The following is a 19,993-nucleotide window of genomic DNA, read 5'->3' as shown; positions in this document are numbered from 1 at the left end:
CAGCTTTTCCTTTGGAATTCACCTCCAAACCACTCGTATCTATTCAAAAATGACTCAATAATATCAAATATTTCTAAAGGAATCAATTATATTGCATAAATTAAATTTCCTAAATTTTCCTCCAAAAAGTCAAAAAAATCGACCCCGGGTCCGCTTGGTCAAAACCCAGGTTCGGACCAAAATCCATTTACCCATTTATCCCCGAGACCGAATATATAATTGGTTTTTGAAATCCGACCTCAAATTGAGGTCTAAATTCCCAAATTCCTGAAATCCCTGGTTTCTACCCTAACCCCTAATTCTACCATGAAAACTCTAGCTTTTAGGTTGAAAATTTAAGAAATGTAATGGGTAATTGAAAGAAAATGGTTTATAATCACTTACCAACAATTTGGGGAAGAAATGACTTTTGAAAAATCGCCTCTCACCGTTTGGTTTTTAGAAAAATGAGTTTTTGGCTAAAATCCCGTTTTTGGGTTCTGTTAAGTGCTGGGCGACAATGTTCATCGCATTCGCGAGAGCACTGTCGCGTTCGCGAGGTAGTGCTCGCATTCGCGTAGGCTACCCTTCCCTGGTCTTTATGTTCGTGAGTCATTGTTCGCGTTCGCGATGAAGAAAAAGTTGTCCGCCCCTCCCCAATGCCTAACACTACGCGTTCGTGATGGGCTTGTCGCGTTCGCGAAGGGTAACGCCCCCATCGCTTTGCGTTCGCGACTAAGCCTTCGCATTCGCGAAGAAGGAATCCTCAGCTGCCTAGTTTACTCTTCACGTTTGCGAGAGTACCTTCGCGAACGCGAAGAAGGACATGCCAGAACACATGATGCAGCAAAATACCAGATTTTCAAAGTCCAAAATATCCCGTGACCTATCCGAAACTCACCCGAGCCCTCGGGGCTCCAAACCAAGCATGCACACAAGTCTAAAGACATCATACAAACTTGCTCGTGCGATCAAATCGCCAAAATAACACCTAGAACTGCGGATTTAGCACCAAATCAAATAAAATTCTCAAGAACACTTTAAAAATTCTATTTTCTCAACTGAAGGTCTGAATCATGTCAAATCAACTTCGTTTCTCACCAAATTTCTCAGACAGGTCTTAGATATCATAATGAACCTGTACTGGGCTCCGGAACAAGGACTCGGTACTAACAATGCCAAACACTAATCAATTCTTAAAAATAATTAATTTTCAGACTTTTAATTTTTATCAAAAATTTATAACTTGAGCTAGGGACCTCTGAATTCGATTCCGGGAATACGCCTAGGTCCTATAATTCGATATGGACCCATCGGGACCGTCAAAACACGGATCCGGGCCTGTGTTACCAAAAATGTTGACTGAACTCAACTAAAATCAACTTTTAAGGCAAAATTTCTTATTTTTATTAGTTTTCAACATAAAAGCTTTCCGGAATCCTGCCCGGATTGCGCACGCAAATCGAGAAGGTTAAAAATAAGATTTTAAGGCTTAAGAATGCAGATCCGAGTTCTAAAACATAAAATGACCTTTTGGGTCATCATAGAGATGGCCTAACGGAGGCAGGAGCTTGCTCCATTACTAAATAGATTGATTGCATAATGTTCTTACCAAATCAAATATTCAAAGTTCATATTATCATAATAGGAATTTAGGGAATCTCAAAATTTTGCATATCTTGAGAAAATAATAAGAAATTGATTTTATTGTTTAATTGAACGTAAACTACGAAGGCATAGATAGAGACTCTAGCTCATGAAATATCATTACTTAAAAACAAATTTGAAATGTGACAACTACTTTTCAAATGGGGTAAACAAATATTGTGAGTGCCAATTTTGAGTTGTTCGTAAAGTTAGCTAACTGTAACTACCCGACTGGTCGTTGTGCTTTCTAAATCCCCTTTTCCCTGTTTAAGATGTTCCGTACATGTTTTTACTATTTTATGACTTGCGGGGTTAATTGGTTTAATTTTAAAGGGGTTCGGATTGAATTCGGAACACTTATTTCTTTAATAGTGGCCTAAGGTGACCAAGTTTGATTTGAGTCGAGACTTTGAGTAAACGACCTCAGAACAAAAATTTTATGGTTCCAATAGGTTCGTATGATGATCTTGGACTTGGGCGTGTGTTCGGATCGAGTTTCGTGTGATGCAGGAGCGTTTCGGCACTTATTCTTGAAAGTTGGCGTCTTGAAGGATTTAAAGTTTCCTAAGTTTCGTTTGAAGTAGACTTTAGTGTTATCGATGTTTGTTTTAGATTCCGAGCCTTGAAATAGGTCAGTATCGTGATTTATGACTTGTGCATAAAATTTGTCATCATTCTGAGTTGTCTAAATGATTCGTCGCATTTAGAGCTAGTTGGAAGAAGTTTAAATTTCAAAGATTGAATAATTTGATTTTGAGGTGCGATTCTTGGTTTCGATGTTGTTTAATATATTCCGAGACTTAGAGTATGTCCGTATAATGTTTATGAACTTCTTGGTATATTTGGACGGGGTCCCGGGTGACTCGGATGTGTTTCGGACCACTTTGAGCTAAGTCCAAATTGGCATATTTTGCTGGTAGTGGTTTTCTTCTTCGCAAATGCGGAGGTTGCCTCACATTCACGATTAAGGATTTAGGCCTGAGGCATTTCTTTTCTTTGCGTTCGCCATCATGGAGTCGCGTTCGCGAAGGCTTAGGATCAGTGACTTTCATGTTCGCGATTGAAGGACCGCATACGCATAGGAGAAACTGGATTTGGGGGTCAGCAGGACGTTGCCCTTCGTCTTCGTGAAGGGCTGGTCGCATTCACGATTCGTTTGTCGGGCTAGCGTTCACGATCATGAGAACCTGAGTGTGATCGCGAAAAAAGAATCACTAGGCAGTAACATTTTAAAAATCGGGACTTTAGCTTCTTGGAAAAGGACTTTAAAAATCTATTGGCTGAAATTGTAGCTTCTTGGAAAAGGATTTTCATCTAGCATTTTGACATAAGTGATTTCTTCCTAATGTGAGTTTGATAACTAGATTATGAGTAGATATTAACATAGAAATTGTAAAAATTATGGGATTATGTTGAAAAATCTAGAGTTTATTAAAAATGGGATTACACCACAAAATTGCTTAAGGAATTGAGTAGAAATTATATATTTTAGTTCGTAAGGTCATGGATAACATTTATCTTCATAAAAGTTCGAAATCCGGGTATGTGGGCCTGAGGGTGGCTTTTAGAAACTTTCCGAATTGGGTTGGGAAATTACTTTAATAGATGAAGTATGAAATTTTTGAGTATATATTGATGAGTTTGTATGACTTTTGACTAGTTACGGGTTACTCAGCGTTAATTTGAGGCTATTAGTGTGGTTGAGGGCTGAGAAGAGGACTTGGAAGTAAGGTACGTCTCTTGCCTAATCTTGTAAGAGAGAATTATCCCCGTAGGTGCTTTAATTATTCTTTGCTACTAGGGTGTTATGTACGCATGAGGTGACGAGAGTCTGTACGTAGCTAAAATCATGTTTATGTCCGGTTAAACTTACATGCAATATTTGTATTTTTTGAACTCAACTTGTTAGGTTAGTTACTTAAATTATTAATAGAAAATTTATTAGGGATTATGTTAGGCCGAGCTTGATTACCTTGAGTTTTGGTGGAGTACTTGATAGTTGGTAAAAGTCAGCTTCTTTATGTGCACATACTTGTGTTGTAATTTTTTGACCCGTAGTTGATAGTTTCTCTATTCTTGTGGATCGGGTCGTACGATTCGGTAATATATTTGAGATGCATCCATGGATCGGGCCATACGGCCTTGGCATAACTCATACGTTATATCGCTAGGAGTCATAATATACTTTATATTTTTTTCTTGACTTGAGATTTGATATTTACTTGATAGAGCCTTAGGGCTGATCGTAGCAAGTTTTGCTACATAGTCTGCCACCTGATTTGCTGTGCATAATATTGACATTAGCCTACTTCAACGTTTATAAAGTTACATCAATGATCTCAAATTTTTTTTATCCTTCAGCATGTTAGTACTTAGTAGCAATAACTATAAGAGAGTCCACTCACTCATGGGAGTTCACTTTCTTATTCTCATCCCTCTTGAACATTCTTCTAATTAATGCTTTGTGCGTACTTGGCAGCCTATCATTTTAAAAGTATTTTCTAAAGCACACATAAAACATTAACCAAACATGGAATTTGAATTTACAACTTTTCAAGAGACTAAGGGGTTATTTGGTTGCTGGTTAGAGTTATACATGTATTAATAATATATGGATAAACTATACAGGAGTTAGTTATTCGAGGTTTAGTTATGTAGGAATTAGTTATGCAAGATTTAATTATAGGAATTAGTTATATAAGAATTAATAATGCATGAATTAGTAATTAATGGATTGTAATATAGAGATTATGTTTTGTTAAATATTTACTTTATTTTAATTATACAATGTGTAATTAGAAATAAATAGGAAGGTTTTTTTGGTCATTTGATTGTTTAATCCATGTGTTAGTAATACATATATTGATTATTTCACGTTCTACCTTGCATATATAATACATAAATTTATTGTGTAACTTATCCATGTATTACTTATACCCCTAATGAAAAACGTAATCCAACATAACATTAATAAAGTAACTAACTGCTAACAAATATGGCATTAGTTATGTTACTCCTAATACATGAATAACTTACAGATGCCTAGTGAAGAGGAGATCAAGGAAGCAATATTTGACATGAGCGCCTCAAGCACTGCAGGGCCTGATGGTTTTAGTGGAATGTTTTATCAGAAGTGTCGGGAGATTGTCAGACATGATGTGGTGGAATTTTGTCACGACCCAAATACCCAACCAGTCGTGATGGCGCCTATCGTGGAACTAGGCAATCTGACATTCTCAATATGCTTTTAATATATAACAGAAGTGAGCTAAAGCAATTAAACTAACTGAAGGTTTACATAATAACGGGGTAAAAATCCAAAACACAAGTGCGGAATGATAGCCTGACATCGGGGTGTTACTAAATCGTGAGAATCTAACAACCAATCTAGAAAATAGAGTTTACTACAGTCTGTGCCTAATGCCAATACATGAGAGAAAAGATAATACGAAAGGAGAAACAAGGAATGCGGACGCCAGCAACTACCTCGTAAGTCTCTGATAATCAACTCGCGCATCAACTCAGCGGCCGCCAGAACCGTACACACCTGGATCTGCACATAAAGTGCAGGGTGTAGCATGAGTACAACCAACTCAGCAAGTAACGAAATTAAATAAGGAACTGAGAAGCAGTGACAAACTATAAAAAAGATACAGATCATTTCAAAATTTTTCAGTAAAGAGTGAACATGCTTTCAAATCCAATGGTATAAGTCAAATTAGTTCGAGTTCAAGTAAAACAGATATGTATCTTTCAGAAATTTCACAACAATATCAGATAGCAACTAAGTGCAACAATAAATAAAAGCAAGTACAGCCTCTCAAGGCAGTAGTCACTCAACTCATCTCAACAGCTCATACTCTCGGCCTTCAGCCCTCAATACACACTCTCAATAGGTACCTGCGCTCACTGGGGGTGTACAGACTCCGAAGGGGCTCCTTCAGCCCAAGCGCTATATTGCTGCGACGCGCAACCCGATTCAATATTGTTGCGGCGTGCAACCCGATTCAATATTATTGTGGCGTGCAATCTCATCCAATATATGTCACAGCTCGCAGCTCCGCACTTAGGCCCTATCTTAGTCACTAACCTCTCCAGCCCCTAGGGCTCACAGAATATCATAATAACCAGCCCAAGCAGAAAATACAATAAGTATCAACAAGAAATGAGAGGAAATAGAGATATAACACACAAGTAAGACTGTAACTGAGTACAAAACAACAATTAGCAGTCAATTCAACAAGTATACGACCATTGCGGGTCCCAACAGTGATATCATATGGCTAAACATGGTTCCCAACATGAAAGGTAGTCAATTGCTCAAAGACAAGGAAAACAAGTAATAACAATGGCTATTCGACTTTACAGTCTCACGGGACGGACCAAGTCATAATCCCTCACGGTGCACGCTCGCACGCCCGTCACCTAGCATGCGCGTCACCTCCAAATATTCACATTATACTAATTCTCGGGGTTTCATACACTCAAAACTAGATTTAAGACTGTTACTTACCTTAACCGAGCAGAAATCCTACTCCTAAATGCATTTGCCTCTCGAATCGGCCTCCAAATTCCCTAAATCTAGCCACAAACAGTACGAGATAATCAATATGGCTAAAAGGATCAATTCCATAAGAAAACTACTAAAATATAGTCCAAAATCCGAAATCGGCTCAACCCGGCCCCCGGGCCCACATCTCGAAACTCGACGAAAGTCACAAAACCCGAAAGCCCATTCACTCACGTGTTTAACCATACCAAATTTGTCAAAATTCGACATCAATTGCCCCTCCAAAACCCCAAAATTCACTCTCCAATTCCCAAGCCCTAATCTCCCAAATCTCACCTCAAACACTCACCAACTAGGTGTAAAATCAGTGGGGAAATACCATTATTGAAGATAAATCGGCACAAAGGAACTTACCTGAGTGATTACTCTGAAATCTCAAAAATCTGAGCTCAAAAATGATGAAAATGATCAAAAATCTCGAAGTGTTCTATTTATAGGTTCTGCCCAGACTTCTTGCACCGACGGCTCCATTTCCGCATCTGTGGGCAAAGCCCCGCTTCTGCGAAAACATCCCTACACACTGCCTCCGCTCCTGCGATCAAGTGACCGCATCTGGAGTCTTCGCGGGTGCGGGAACTACATCGCACATGCGTTCCAAACTCGCACCTGCGCCCATAAATCCGCTTCTGCGGCCATCGCATGTGCATGAATACCATCGCACCTGCGTCCTCTACCCAGGTCCTCCTTAGCCGCATCTGCGGCTCCTCCTTCACTTCTGTGGGCTCACACCTGCGGTTCTCAATCTGCAGGAGCGGTTACACAAGTAGCAGCAGCTTCAGCTACAATTCCTCAACTCTCATCAAGCCGTTAACCACCCGAAATCACTCCGAGGCTTTCTGGACCTCAACCGATCATACCAAAAAGTCATATAACCCCATGCAAACTTAGTCAAACCTTCGAATCACTCAGGACAACATCAAAACATCAATTACACCCGGATTCAAGCCTAAAGAACTTCTAAACTTTCAAATTCCACAAACGACGTCGAAACCTTCCAAACTACGTCCGGTTGACCTCAAATTTTACACAAAAGTCAAAAATTACACCACAAACCTATTCCAACTTCCAAAAATCCAATCCGACCCCATTATCAAAATTTTCATTGACAGTAAAAATTGCCAAAATTCCAACTTTTATCAATTCGAGCCAAATTCTACTACGGACCTCTAAATCACATTCCTGACGCGCTTCTTAGTCCAAAATCACCTAACGGAGCTAACAGAACCTTAAAAATTCAAATCCGAGTTCGTTTTCCCACAAGTCGACATCCAGTCGACTTTTTCTAACTTAAGCTTCTAATTCAGAGACTAAGTGTCTCAATTCACAACAAAACTACTCCGAACCCGAACTAACCAACCCGGTAAGACATAATACAGCTATAGAGCACAAAAGAAGCAGAAATGGGGGAAACGGGGCTATAACTCTCGAAACGACTGGCCGGGTCATTACATCCTCCCCCTCTTAAACAAACGTTCGTCCTCGAACGAGTCTAGAAACATACCTGGAGTCTCAAATAGGTGTTGATATTTGCTCCACATTTCCTCCTCGGTCTCCCATGTGGACTACTCCACAGGCTGACCTCTCCACTGCACCTTCACTTAAGCTATATCCTTTGACCTCAACTTCCGAACCAGCCGCTCCAAAATGGCCACCGACTCCACATCATAAGTCATATCACCATTCAACTGAACTGTGCTGAAATCCAAAACATAGGACGGATCGCTGATATACTTTCGGAGCATAGAAACATGAAATACTGGATGTACACTCGACAATCTAGGTGGCAAGGCAAGCTTGTAAGCCACCTCCCCAATCCTCTGAAGTACCTCAAAAGGCCCAATGAACCGAGGGATCAAATTGCCCCTCTTCCTAAACCTCATAACACCCTCCATGGGTGATACCTTAAGTAGAACTTTCTCCCCGACCATGAAAGACACATCACAGACCTTCCTGTCAGCATAGCTCTTCTGCCTAGACTGTGCCGTGCGAAGCTGCTCCTGAATCAATTTCACCTTATCTATACATCTTGGACCAAGTCTGTACCCAAGAGCCTAGCCTCACCTGGCTCAAACCATCCCACCAGAGATCTACACCGCCTCCCATATAAAGCCTCATACGGAGCCATCTGAATGCTCGACTGATAACTGTTGTTATATGCAAACTCTGCGAGCGGCAGAAACTGGTCCCATGAACTCCCAAAATCAATGACACAAGCGCGTAACATGTCCTCCAATATCTAGATAGTCGGCTTGGACTGTCCATCCATCTGAGGGTGAAAGGATGTACTCAACTCAACTCGGGTACCCAACTCTCACTACACGACCCTCCAAAATTGCGATGTAAACTGTGTGCCTCTATCTGAAATGATGAAAATTGGGACACCATGAAGGCGAACAATCTCTCGAATGTAAATCTCAGCCAACCGCTCTGAAGAATAAGTAGTACCAACTGGAATGAAGTGCATGGACATGGTCAGCCGATCCACAATCACCCAAATAGCATCGAACTTCCTCGAAGTCCGTGGGAGCCCAACTACAAAATCCATGGTGATCCGCTCCCACTTCCACTCTAGGATCTCTAACCTCTAAAGCAAGCCACCCGATCTCTGATGCTCATACTTAACCTGCTGTCAGTTGAGACACCGAGCCACAAACCCAACTATATCCTTCTTCATCCTCCTCCACCAATAGTGCTGTCTCAAATCCTGGTACAACTTCGCGGCACCCGGATGAATGGAATACCGCGAGCTGTGGGCCTCCTCAAGAATCAACTCCCGAAACCCATCTACATTGGACACACATATCCAACCCTGCATCCTCAACACGCCATCATCACCAATAGTCGCATATCTAGCATCACCTCACCGAACCCTATCTTGGAGGACGAGCAGATGGGGGTCATCATACTGACGCTCCCTGATGCGATCATAAAGAGAAGACCTAGAGACCACACAAGCCAATATTCGATTCGGCTCCGAAATATCCAGTCTGACAAGCTGGCTAGCTAAGGCATGAACATCCAACGCCAAGGGTCTTTCTACTGCTGGAAGATACGCTAAACTCCCCAAACTCTCCGCCCAACGACTCAAGGCATCGGCCAACACATTGGCCTTCCCGGGATGGTACAAAATGGTGATATCATAGTCCTTGAGAAGATCCAACCACCTCCGCTGGCACAAGTTAAAATCCTTCTGTTTGAATAGATGATGCAAACTCCGATGATCAGTGTAAATCTCACAATGAATCCCATACAGATAGTGCCACCAAATCTTCAAAGCGTGAACAATAGCTGCTAACTCAAGATCATTGGACAAGATAGCTCTTCTCATGGGTCTTCAACTGGCGCGAAGCATAAGCAATCACTCTCCTCTCCTACATCAGAACACATCCAATACATATTCGCGAGGCATCACAATATATTGTATACCAACCAGAAGCTGATCGCAGAACTAGAACTGGAGCCGTGGTCAAAGCAGTCTTTAGCTTCTGAAAGCTCTCCTCGCACTCATCTGACCACCTGAATGGAGCACCCTTTTGGGTCAATTTGGTCAAGGGCAAGGCAATAGATAAAAACCCTCCAGAAAATGATAGTAATAGCCCGCCAAACCAAGAAAGCTCCTAATCTCTGTGGCTGAGGACGGTCTGGGCCAACTCTACACGGTCTCTATCTTCTTTGAATCCACCTGAATACCCTTGCTGGACACTACATGCCCTAAGAACACCACTGAACCGAGCCAAAACTCACACTTGGAGAACTTTGCTAAAAGCTTCTCCTCCCTCAATCTCTCTAACACAATCCTCAGATGCTGGGCATGCTCCTCCTGGCTACGAGAGTACACCGGGATATCATCAATGAATACAATAATGAACGAGTCAAAATAAGGTTGAAACACATTGTTCGTCAAATGCATGAACGATGTTAGGGCATTGGTCAGCCCAAAAGACATCACAAGGAACTTATAATGGCCATATCGGGTCCTGAAAGCTGTCTTAAGAATATCCGAATCCTGAATCTTCAGCTGGTGATACCCTGACCTCAAATAAATCTTGGAGAACACCCTCGTCCCCTGAAGCTGGTCAACTAGATCATCAATACGTGGCAAAGGATACTTGTTCTTGACTGTGACCTTGTTCAACTGCCTGTAGTCAATGCACATCCCTATAGAACCATCTTTCTTCTTTACAAATAGAACCGGTGCACCCCAAAGTGACACGCTAGGCCGAATAAACCTCTTATCAAGGAGTTCCTGAAGTTGTTCCTTCAACTCCTTCAACTCTTCCGGTGTCATACGATACGGTGGAATAAAAATGGGCTGAGTGCCCGGCACCAAATCAATACCGAAGTCAATATCCATATCAGGCGGCATGCCCGACATGTATGCAAGAAACACATCCGAAAAATCATGCACCACCAAAACAGAGTCAATGGAAGAAGTCTCTACACTAACATCTCTCACAGAAGCCAAATAGGATAGATAACCCTTCTCAACCATCCACTGAGCCTTCAAGTATGAAATCACTCTACTGGGAACATAGTCTATAGAACCGCTCCACTCAACTCTCGGCAACCCTGTCATTGCTAATGTCACGGTCTTAACGTGACAATCTAGAATAGCATGACATGGAGACAACCAATCCATACCCAATATCATATCAAAATTGACCATACTAAGCAGCAAAAGATCCACTCTGGTCTCCAGACCCCCAATGGTCACCACACATGACCGATATATATGGTCCACAATAATAGTATCACCCACAGGAGTAGATACATGAGAAGATGAAACTAAAGACTCACGGGGCATATCCATAAAATGAGTGAAATACAAGGAAACATATAAATAAGTGGAACCAATGTCAAATAATACAGAGGCATCTCTGTGGGAAACTGAGACAATATATGTAATCACAACATCTGAAGCAATGGCATCTGGTCTGGCATGGAGGGCATAGAAATGGGACTGGCCACCCCTGATCTACCTCCCCCTCTCGAGCGACCCCTCGCTGACTGGGCTCCACCTCGGGCTGGCTGAGCGGGTGCTGGAGGGGATGGTGCTGATGACATAGACTGGCTCCTCTGCGGAGCTGGACCTCCCACTATACGGGTACACTCTCTCCTCATGTGACCAAACTCCCCACACTCATAACAACTCCTCGGTGCTGGTGCAGGGGACTGAAGGGAGCCTCGAGCACCGGGATAACTGGCAGAAGGACCTGGCATAGACGAACCCTGACCCGATGGAGCACGGGATGAACTCTGTGCTGGGAGGACACCGAGAGATGAATGACCCAGATGATAACTGTGAGAACCATGGCCAGATGATGCACCACGGTGACCTGGACGAGCCATCTTAGCATGTCTGAAAGGACGGCCTCTACCGTGCTGGAACTGACCCTCAAAGGGAGCACCGCTAAATCCTCCCTGTCCATGAGGCGTCTTGGCCTCCTTCTCAAACCTCTCCTGACTGCAAACCATCTCAATCTGACGAGCAATGTCGACAACCTCATCAAACGTAGCACCAGACACTCTCTCTCTGGTCATAAGCAATCGCAGCTGATAAGTGAGGCCATCAATAAACATCCTGATCCTCTCCCTATCTGTGGGAGCCTACCAGATAGCATGACGGGCCTACTCCAAGAATTGCATCTCATATTGCATCACAGACATATCACCCTGACGAAGCTGTTCAAACTGTCTACACAACTCCTCTATGCGAGACTCAGGCACGAACTTCTCCAGAAAGATACCGGAGAACTGCTACCAAGTAAGGGGTGTTGACCCGACCGCCCTACACCTCTCGTAAGCCTCCCACCAACTGAATGCAACCCCAGAGAACTGAAAGGTAGTGAACGAGACCCCACCGGTCTCCAGAATACCTGTTGTACGGAGTATACTCTGACACCTGTCCAAGAAACCTTGTGTATCCTCTCCCTCTGCACCACTGAAAGATGGAGGCTGGAGTCTCCCAAACCTCCCCAATCTACACTGCTCAGCCTCAGGTATAGCAGGAACCACATAGTCCTGAGCAGCTACAACCGGCTAGGCTAGGGTTGCCCCCGGTGTCTGGAATCCCTGTACCACCTGCTTTGGTGTGCGGGCAGCGGGAGTCTGAGCACCTTCCCCGACCTGAGAAGTGGCTGTTGCGGCCAAAAAAGAGACCGCCCGAGCAAGACTGGTACAAGCAGTCAGAATCTGAGGTAAGGCCTCCTGAAGGCCTGGAATCACAATAGGCACAGGTGGTGCCTGAGCTGGTGCATCAACAACTAGAATCTGGTCCTGATCTGGGGCAACTGGTGGATCTGCAGGTACAGCCCCAGCTGCTATGTGGGCTACACCTCTGCCCCTACCGGGGCCTCTACCGCAACCTCGGCCTCTCGCGGCCCTGACTGGTGGTACTGGTGGCTATAAATCATGTCCAGTAGTACGAGTCCTCACCATCTGTTAGAGAATGAAACAACAGATGTTTAGTAACAATAATCAACAGATTCACACGATAAGAATTCAAGAATGTGGAGTTTCCTACGGGTTCCGCAGCCTCTCGAATACAAGTACAGACACCTCCATACTGATCTGCAAGACTCTACTAAACCTGCTCATGACTCGTGAGACATATGTAACCTAGGCTCTGATACAAACTTGTCACGACCCAAATACCCAACTAGTCGTGATGACGCCTATCGTGGAACTAGGCTAGCCGACATTCTCAATATGCTTTCAATATATAACAGAAGTGAGCTAAATCATTTAAACTAATTGAAGGTTTACATAATAATGGGGTAAAAATCCAGAACACAAGTGCGGAATGATAGCCCGACATCGGGGTGTCACTAAGTCGTGAGCATCTAACAAAATCATACACACCTGGATCTGCCCATGAAGTGCAGGGTGTAGCGTGAGTACAACCAACTCAGCAAGTAACAGAATTAAATAAGGAACTGAGAAGCAGTGACGAACTAAAAAAAAAATACAGATCATTTCAAAAGTTTTCATTAAAGAGTGAACATGCTTTCAAATCTAGTGGTATAAGTAAAATTAGTTCGAGCTCAAGTAAAACATATATGAATCTTCAAGAAATTTCACAAAAACATCAGATAGCAACTAAGTGCAACAATAAATAAAAGCAAGTACAGCCTTTTAAGGCAGCAGTCACTCAACTCATCTCAACATCTCATACTCTCGGCTCTCAGCCCTCAATACACACTCTCAATAGGTACCTGCGCTCACTAGGGGTGTACAGACTCCGGAGGGGTTCCTTCAGCACAAGCGCTATATTGCTGTGGCGCGCAGCCCGATCCAATATTGTTGCGGCGTACAACCTGGTCCAATATTGTTGTGGCTTGCAACCCGATCCAATAATCCATATATATAGCCCGAAGGCTTGTTACAGCGTACAACCCAATCAAATATTGTTGTGGCGTACAACCCGATCCAATATACCTCACAGCTCGGCACTCAGGCCCTATCTCAGTCACTAACCTCTCCAGCCCATCTGGCTCACAGAATATCATAATAACCAGCCCAAGCAGAAAATACAACAAGTATCAACAAGAAATGAGAGGAAATAGAGATATAACACACAAGTAAGACTGTGACTGAGTACAAAATAACAATTAGCAGTCAATTCAACAAGTATACGACCGTTGTGGGTCCCAACAGTGATATCATATGGCCTAAGCATGGTTCCCAATAGGAAAGGCAGTCAATTGCTCAAAGACAAGGAAACCAAGTAATAACAATGGCTATTCGACTTTACAGTCTCACGGGACGGACCAAGTCACAATTTCTCACGGTGCACGCTCGCACTCCTATCACCTAGCATGTGCGTCACCTCCAAATATTCACATTATACCAATTCTCGGGGTTTCATACACTCAAAACTAGATTTAAGACTGTTACTTAGCTTAACCGCGCAGAAATCCTACTCCTAAATGTCTTTGCCTCTCGAATCGGCCTCCAAATGCCCCGAATCTAGCCACAAACAGCACGAGATAATCAATATCGGCTAAAAGGATCAATTTCACAAGAAAACAACTAAAATATAGTCCAAAATCCGAAAGTCCATTCACCCGACGAGTCTAACCATACCAAAATTTTCAAAATCCGACCTCAATTGCCCCTCCAAAACACCAAAATTCACTCTCCAATTCCCAAGCCATAATCTCCAAAATCTCACCTCAAACACTCAGCAACTAGGAGTAAAATCAGTGGGAAAATATCATTATTGAAGATAAATAGGCACAAGGAACTTACCTCAGTGATTACTCTGAAATCTCTCTTGAAATCCCCAAAATTCGAGCTCAAAAATGATGAAAATTGTAAAAAATCTCGAAGTGTCCTATTTATAGGTTCTGCCTAAAATCGCCAATTCCAACATTCGCCAATTCAAGTCAAATTTTACTACGGGCCTCCAAATTACCTTCCGGATGCGTTCCTAAGTTCAAAATCACCTAACGGAGCTAACAGAACCAAAAAATTTAAATCCGAGACCGTTTTCCCATAAGTCGATATCCGGTCGACTTTTTCCAACTTAAGCTTCTAATTAAGAGACTAAGTATCTCTATTCACTCCAAAACTGCTCTGAACCCGAACCAACCAACCCGGTAAGGTATAATACAACTGTAAAGAATAAAAGAAGCAGAAATGGGGGAAATGGGGCTATAACTCTAGAAACGACCGGCTGGGTCGTTATAAATTTGTTATGAGTTTTTTCAATGTAAATAATCTAACCAGATTCTACTCTCATACTTGTTTAGTGCTTATCCCTAAAGTTGATTGACTGGCTAATTTTGGAGAGCTAAGACCTATACGTCTAAGCAATTTCTCTGCGAAGATTATTTTAATCTTGGCTAGAAGACTGAATCCTTTACTACCCAAACTTGTTTGAGAGAATCATAGTGGGTTTGTAAAAGGAAGACTAATTACTGATAATGTGTTACTTGCTTAGGAGGTAATACATGGAATCTCTCAAGCTAATATGGGAGGTAATATAGTGATCAAACTTGAATTGGCTAAAGCATACGACATACTTGATTGGGATTTCTTGATGGCAGTTCTAAGAAAGTTTGGCTTCTCTGATTGGTGGATGAAGGCTGTAAGAAGATTGATCTATGAAGTTTGGTATTCTATTATCATCAATAGTTCTAGGAAAGGCTTTTTCACTTCTTCCCAAGGGCTAAAACAAGGGGATCCTTTATCTTCTTCACTTTTTATCCTAGGATCTGAAGTGCTTTCTAGAATGCTGAATAATCTTTACCATGTGCCTGAGTTTGTTCCTTTTTCTATGCCTAAGAGGGGGCCTATGCTAAATCATTTAGCTTATGCTGATGTCATTTTCATATTCTGTGGTGGAAAAGGGAGGTCAATTAAACTAGCGATGAAGCAAGTTAATTTGCATGAGAAAAGCTCAGGCCAGTAGGTAAATCAAGAAAAGAGCTTCTTTTGCACTGTCCGTGTACTTCCACATCTAGGATTGACAGAATGATTGATAACTATGGTTTCAAGCACAAACAATTCCTGTTTACTTATCTAGGTTGTTCACTTTATGTTGGAAGAAAGAAATTGGAATTGTTTGATGATATCCTTACTAAGATCACTAAGAGAATTAATGGGTGGCAAAATAAACTTCTTTCTTATGGAGGCAAGGTCACGTTGATTAAACATATTTTTCAAGCTATTCCCTCTTATACTATGGCGCCACTGAACCCTCCAAAGGGAACCTTCACGCTAATTGAGATGCATTTGGCTATGTTCTTTTGGGGGTCTAGTAATGAAAAACAAAAGTACCATTGGAGCTCCTGGAACAACCTATGTTGTACCAATTAATAAGGAAGTATAGGGATAAGAAAGTTGGAGGATGTAAGTTATTCTTTTGCTTACAAAAGATGGTGGAAGTTGAGAACTCAACAGTCACTTTGGGCTTCATTCTTAAAGGCAGAGTACTGTTCTAGAGCTCATCCAGTTGCTAAGGCCAATAGGTACAAACAATCTCATGCTTGGGGAAAACTGATGAAGATCAAAGTAAAGGCAGAGAAGAATTTGATATGGAGAATGCAGAGTGGTGGTTGCAGCTTTTGGTGGGATAATTGGGTCGGTAGAGGAGCTCTAGCTAATCTAAATATCCTATCAGTCTGTTTGTGCAAAAGAGAAAGTGCAAGACTACATACACGAAGGAAAATGGAATTGTGAAAAGTTGCATGTTAGAGGTAATGCCAACATATATGGTGGATCAGATTGCTAGCTAGCGTCTCCATTAGTAACCAGTCAATGCAGGATTATGCTATTTGGAGTCCAGAAGTAGATGGTCAATTCTATACAAAGACAACATACATGACCATCACACAGCAAAGGCAAAAATATGAAATTAAAAGTATGGTATGGCATGATAAACTCCCATTTAAAATTTTCTTTTTGACATGGAGGATAACTCAGAAGAAACTAATTCCTCTTGACGATACTCTTGTTAAGTTTGGAAATCATATGCTTTCTATGTGCGTCTGTTGTAACAACGAAAAGGCCGAGACTATCCAACATTTATTCCTCCAGAGTAAATATGCATGCCATATGTGGAAACACTTTAGTGGACCATTAGGACTTTCTAGCAGATCGAAGCAACTCTGTCATTAGTCGTCTTCAAGAATGGTGGGGTGTGAGGCCTAAAAATGACATTCACAAAATGGTTTTGCGCATAACCCCAGTGGTTATATTTTGGGAGATATGGAAACCTAGAAATGCTTGTAAATATGGGGACCAAAAAAGGATGTGGCATAGTGTCATGGAGCATCAGGCATGATGGACCATTAAGTTGGCACGTTCTAATGGCTTTTCCTAACAGTGAATTTGGAATGTGCTTTTTAATATTGTGGAGAAGATTAGACCAATTCCTAAATGGAAAATTGTACAGTGGGATAGACCTCTAATAAGTGGGGATTTTGACTACTTATTAGCACCTTTTAGCTTTTGTTTTAGTCTAAAAGTATTGAATTATGTTCCCGAAACTGATGAAATTTGCTAAATTGCAGGAATATTAGAATATGGATTCCCGAGATAAAATCCAACTCAAAAAGGAGTAATCTAAACTCAAGGCAATAAAAGGCACAAAAGCTTACAAAATGTGAACCGCAGAATTTCATCTGCGGCCGCAGATGATGAAGGAAAGTCCAGCAGACTTTTGTATAAAGTGCGGATATCACATGAATTGTACGGCCGCAAAAGTTGGGCTAGGAACAAAGTTCAGAGAATGTGCAATTTTCTAAGTTCCAAGTCCCTCAGAAGTGCGGACCGCACAAGAATTGTGCGGCCGTAGAAGAAGTGCCTTGCAGCCGCAGAAGTAAAAGTGCAGACCGTAGAAACGAGTTGCAACCGCAATTACAAATCTGCTGACCATAGAAAGAATGCGTCGCGACCGTAAACTTCCAGTTCCTGACAAGTTGAAGAAATCTACGGACCGCACATAGAATTATGCGTCCGCAGAACCTCCCAAAGGGTATTTTTGTCCGAAATTTCTAGCCCTGTATAAATAGACGAGTTTCACAAATTTAGGTCAACTTATGACATCACCAACTACAGCAGTTGTTTCTCTTTGCTTCTTTTAGTAGTTTTTTATATTTTGGTATATTTTAACATAGATTTTATCATTTTAATTTTATATTATGAGTTTAATTAGCACTTCTTCTTCTATTTCTTCAATTTCAAGCATAAGTAGATAGATTTTTACTAGGGTTGTAACCCAACCCTAGTGTATAAACCTTATGGGTGTTTAACTTAATACTTGTTTATGGTTGGGTGCTTATTATTTTGCCTTGTTCATGCTTTAATTTGTAGAATTAATAGTTGTAAACATTAGTTCATGCCTATTTGACTTAGTCTCTACTTGAGAAAGAGATACTTAGTCTAGAAAAACTTGGCTAATAAGAAATTGGGTGAATTGAGAGATTGATAATCCCAATAAAATAGTTCAACCTAGAGATAGTAATAACCCAACTTGAGTTCTTACCAACCGTTTCGTGCAATACCCATTTGAACTTGAGAAAGCTAAATTGGGCAAAATCACTCTCTGACCGAGAGGTATTGAGTGGGTAATTGAGAGTTGATAGCTATAATACAGCCCGATTAATAAAGCGAGCATTAAGGTTTATATCCTATTAGGCAAATACCTAGGTGATGGTCATAGCCCTAGGCTTTTACAAAACTTGAAAAATAGCAAAAACGATTCTCTTAGTTTTATTTCTTAACTTTGCAATCGTAGTTTTAAATTAGACATAGAATCAACTCCAATTTGTGGAAGTGTAAATTAAGGTAGTTCAAACTCACATACTATAATATATATACTTCTAACTCCCATAGATAGCTCCCTGTAGAAATCGACCCCGACTCTTGTTGGGTACTATTATTACAATCGATTGTTTCATAACCTTGATTTGAGGTGTGAAATTAGACGAGATCAATTTTTGGCGTCATTGCCGGGGAGCTAAAAATTGTGTTAGCTATATATTTAGACTTGTTTTTGAAATATCTTTTTTTTCCTTCCTTGTTACTAACATGTTATGAAATTGTAAGCGCAATCATGGCAAACAATGATATCGGAAACACAACTTTGGGGGACGTGGACGTTGAGGATGATCAAATGGATGAGGACCCTTTTGAACCTCAAGCAAATAGACAAGGTCGAGTGCCTCAAGACAATATACCCGCTCCACCCCCACCTCCACCAAGAGCGGCTCCACACTGGGTGTTGCCAAATGAAGGGTATGCAAGTTCTATAATCCTTCCCCATATTAGGGCGGGCAACTTTCAAATAACCAACGTGATGCTCACTTTTCTCGAGCAACAAGGGTTCTTCACTAGTGCATCGGGTCAAAATGCATACAAACACTTGAAGTGGTTCGTAGATACTTGTTGGGGGAGTAAACAAACTAATGTCTCCGAGGATGCCATGAGGGTAAGGCTTTTTCCCTTCTCTCTATGGGGGAAAGCTTTAGATTGGTTGGAACGTTTTCCAAATCATTCCATTCATATTCGGGATGAATTAGCCGAGAAATTTATTTTTAAGTACTTCTCTCCCGGGCACATGGCTATTCTTCGGGATAAAATTCTAGTATTCAAGCAAGAGCCCAATGAACCACTACATGAGATATGAGAACGATATAGAACAATGGTGAAAGAGTGTCCCAACAACGATATGACGGAGAACATGATTCAACAAACTTTCTATCGGGGAATCAATACAACCAACCAATGTGTAGTGAATCAACTTGCCGGTGGGAACTTTATGACTATGCCTTATGCAGAGACATGTGATATTTTGGATGAGATGGCATATACTTCATTGGCATGGCAATCCCGGGCTAATATTCCACAAGGGGATCCTAATGTGATTCACCTTCACAAAGAATTTCATTACCATGGGCAAGCCATAGCCGAATTGACCACCACCATGAACTAATTGGAAAAGGCTCAACTTTATCAAGTGCAAAACCTGAGGCAAGTCAATGCAATAGAGTGAGTAAACATGATGGTGAATAGACGGAGAACCAAGGGTTCGCAAGTGCAACAAAGAGTGGAAAATTTTGTACAAGAAGATAATGGGTTTGAGCAAAAGGATTCCTACAATGATCAAGAAGAAGAGGTCCAATATGTGAGCAAATTTCAACGGAAAAGAAACAACTTCCAAGGCCCAAGCCAACAACAATAGAGACCTCAAAACAATCAAGGAAATTGGAATTCTCACAATTAAGGTAACTGGAGTGGTGGAAACAATCAAAGCAATTAGAATAACAACAACAATCAAGGCAATTGGAG

At 41.5% G+C, this 19,993-nt stretch overlaps 1 protein-coding gene across 1 annotated transcript; it reads right to left on the bottom strand.

The window, feature by feature from the left end:
- Window positions 1–11,101: 11,101 nt before the first annotated feature.
- On the bottom strand, window positions 11,102–11,737 carry LOC138900195 (uncharacterized). The gene has a single exon (XM_070186909.1). It carries the CDS (start codon window positions 11,735–11,737, stop codon window positions 11,102–11,104), a length of 636 nt encoding a protein of 211 aa, XP_070043010.1.
- Window positions 11,738–19,993: the final 8,256 nt, after the last annotated feature.

The sequence above is a fragment of the Nicotiana tomentosiformis genome, chromosome 10, assembly GCF_000390325.3.
Source record: "Nicotiana tomentosiformis chromosome 10, ASM39032v3, whole genome shotgun sequence".
Taxonomy (NCBI): Eukaryota; Viridiplantae; Streptophyta; class Magnoliopsida; order Solanales; family Solanaceae; genus Nicotiana; species Nicotiana tomentosiformis.
Note: the sequence above shows the minus strand (reverse complement) of the source record. Positions and strands in the feature narration are given on the sequence as shown.

Coding starts and splice junctions, on each gene's coding strand:
- LOC138900195 (XM_070186909.1), bottom strand. CDS start 11,737: ATGACCAGAGAGAGAGTGTCTGGTGCTACGTTTGATGAGGTTGTCGAC.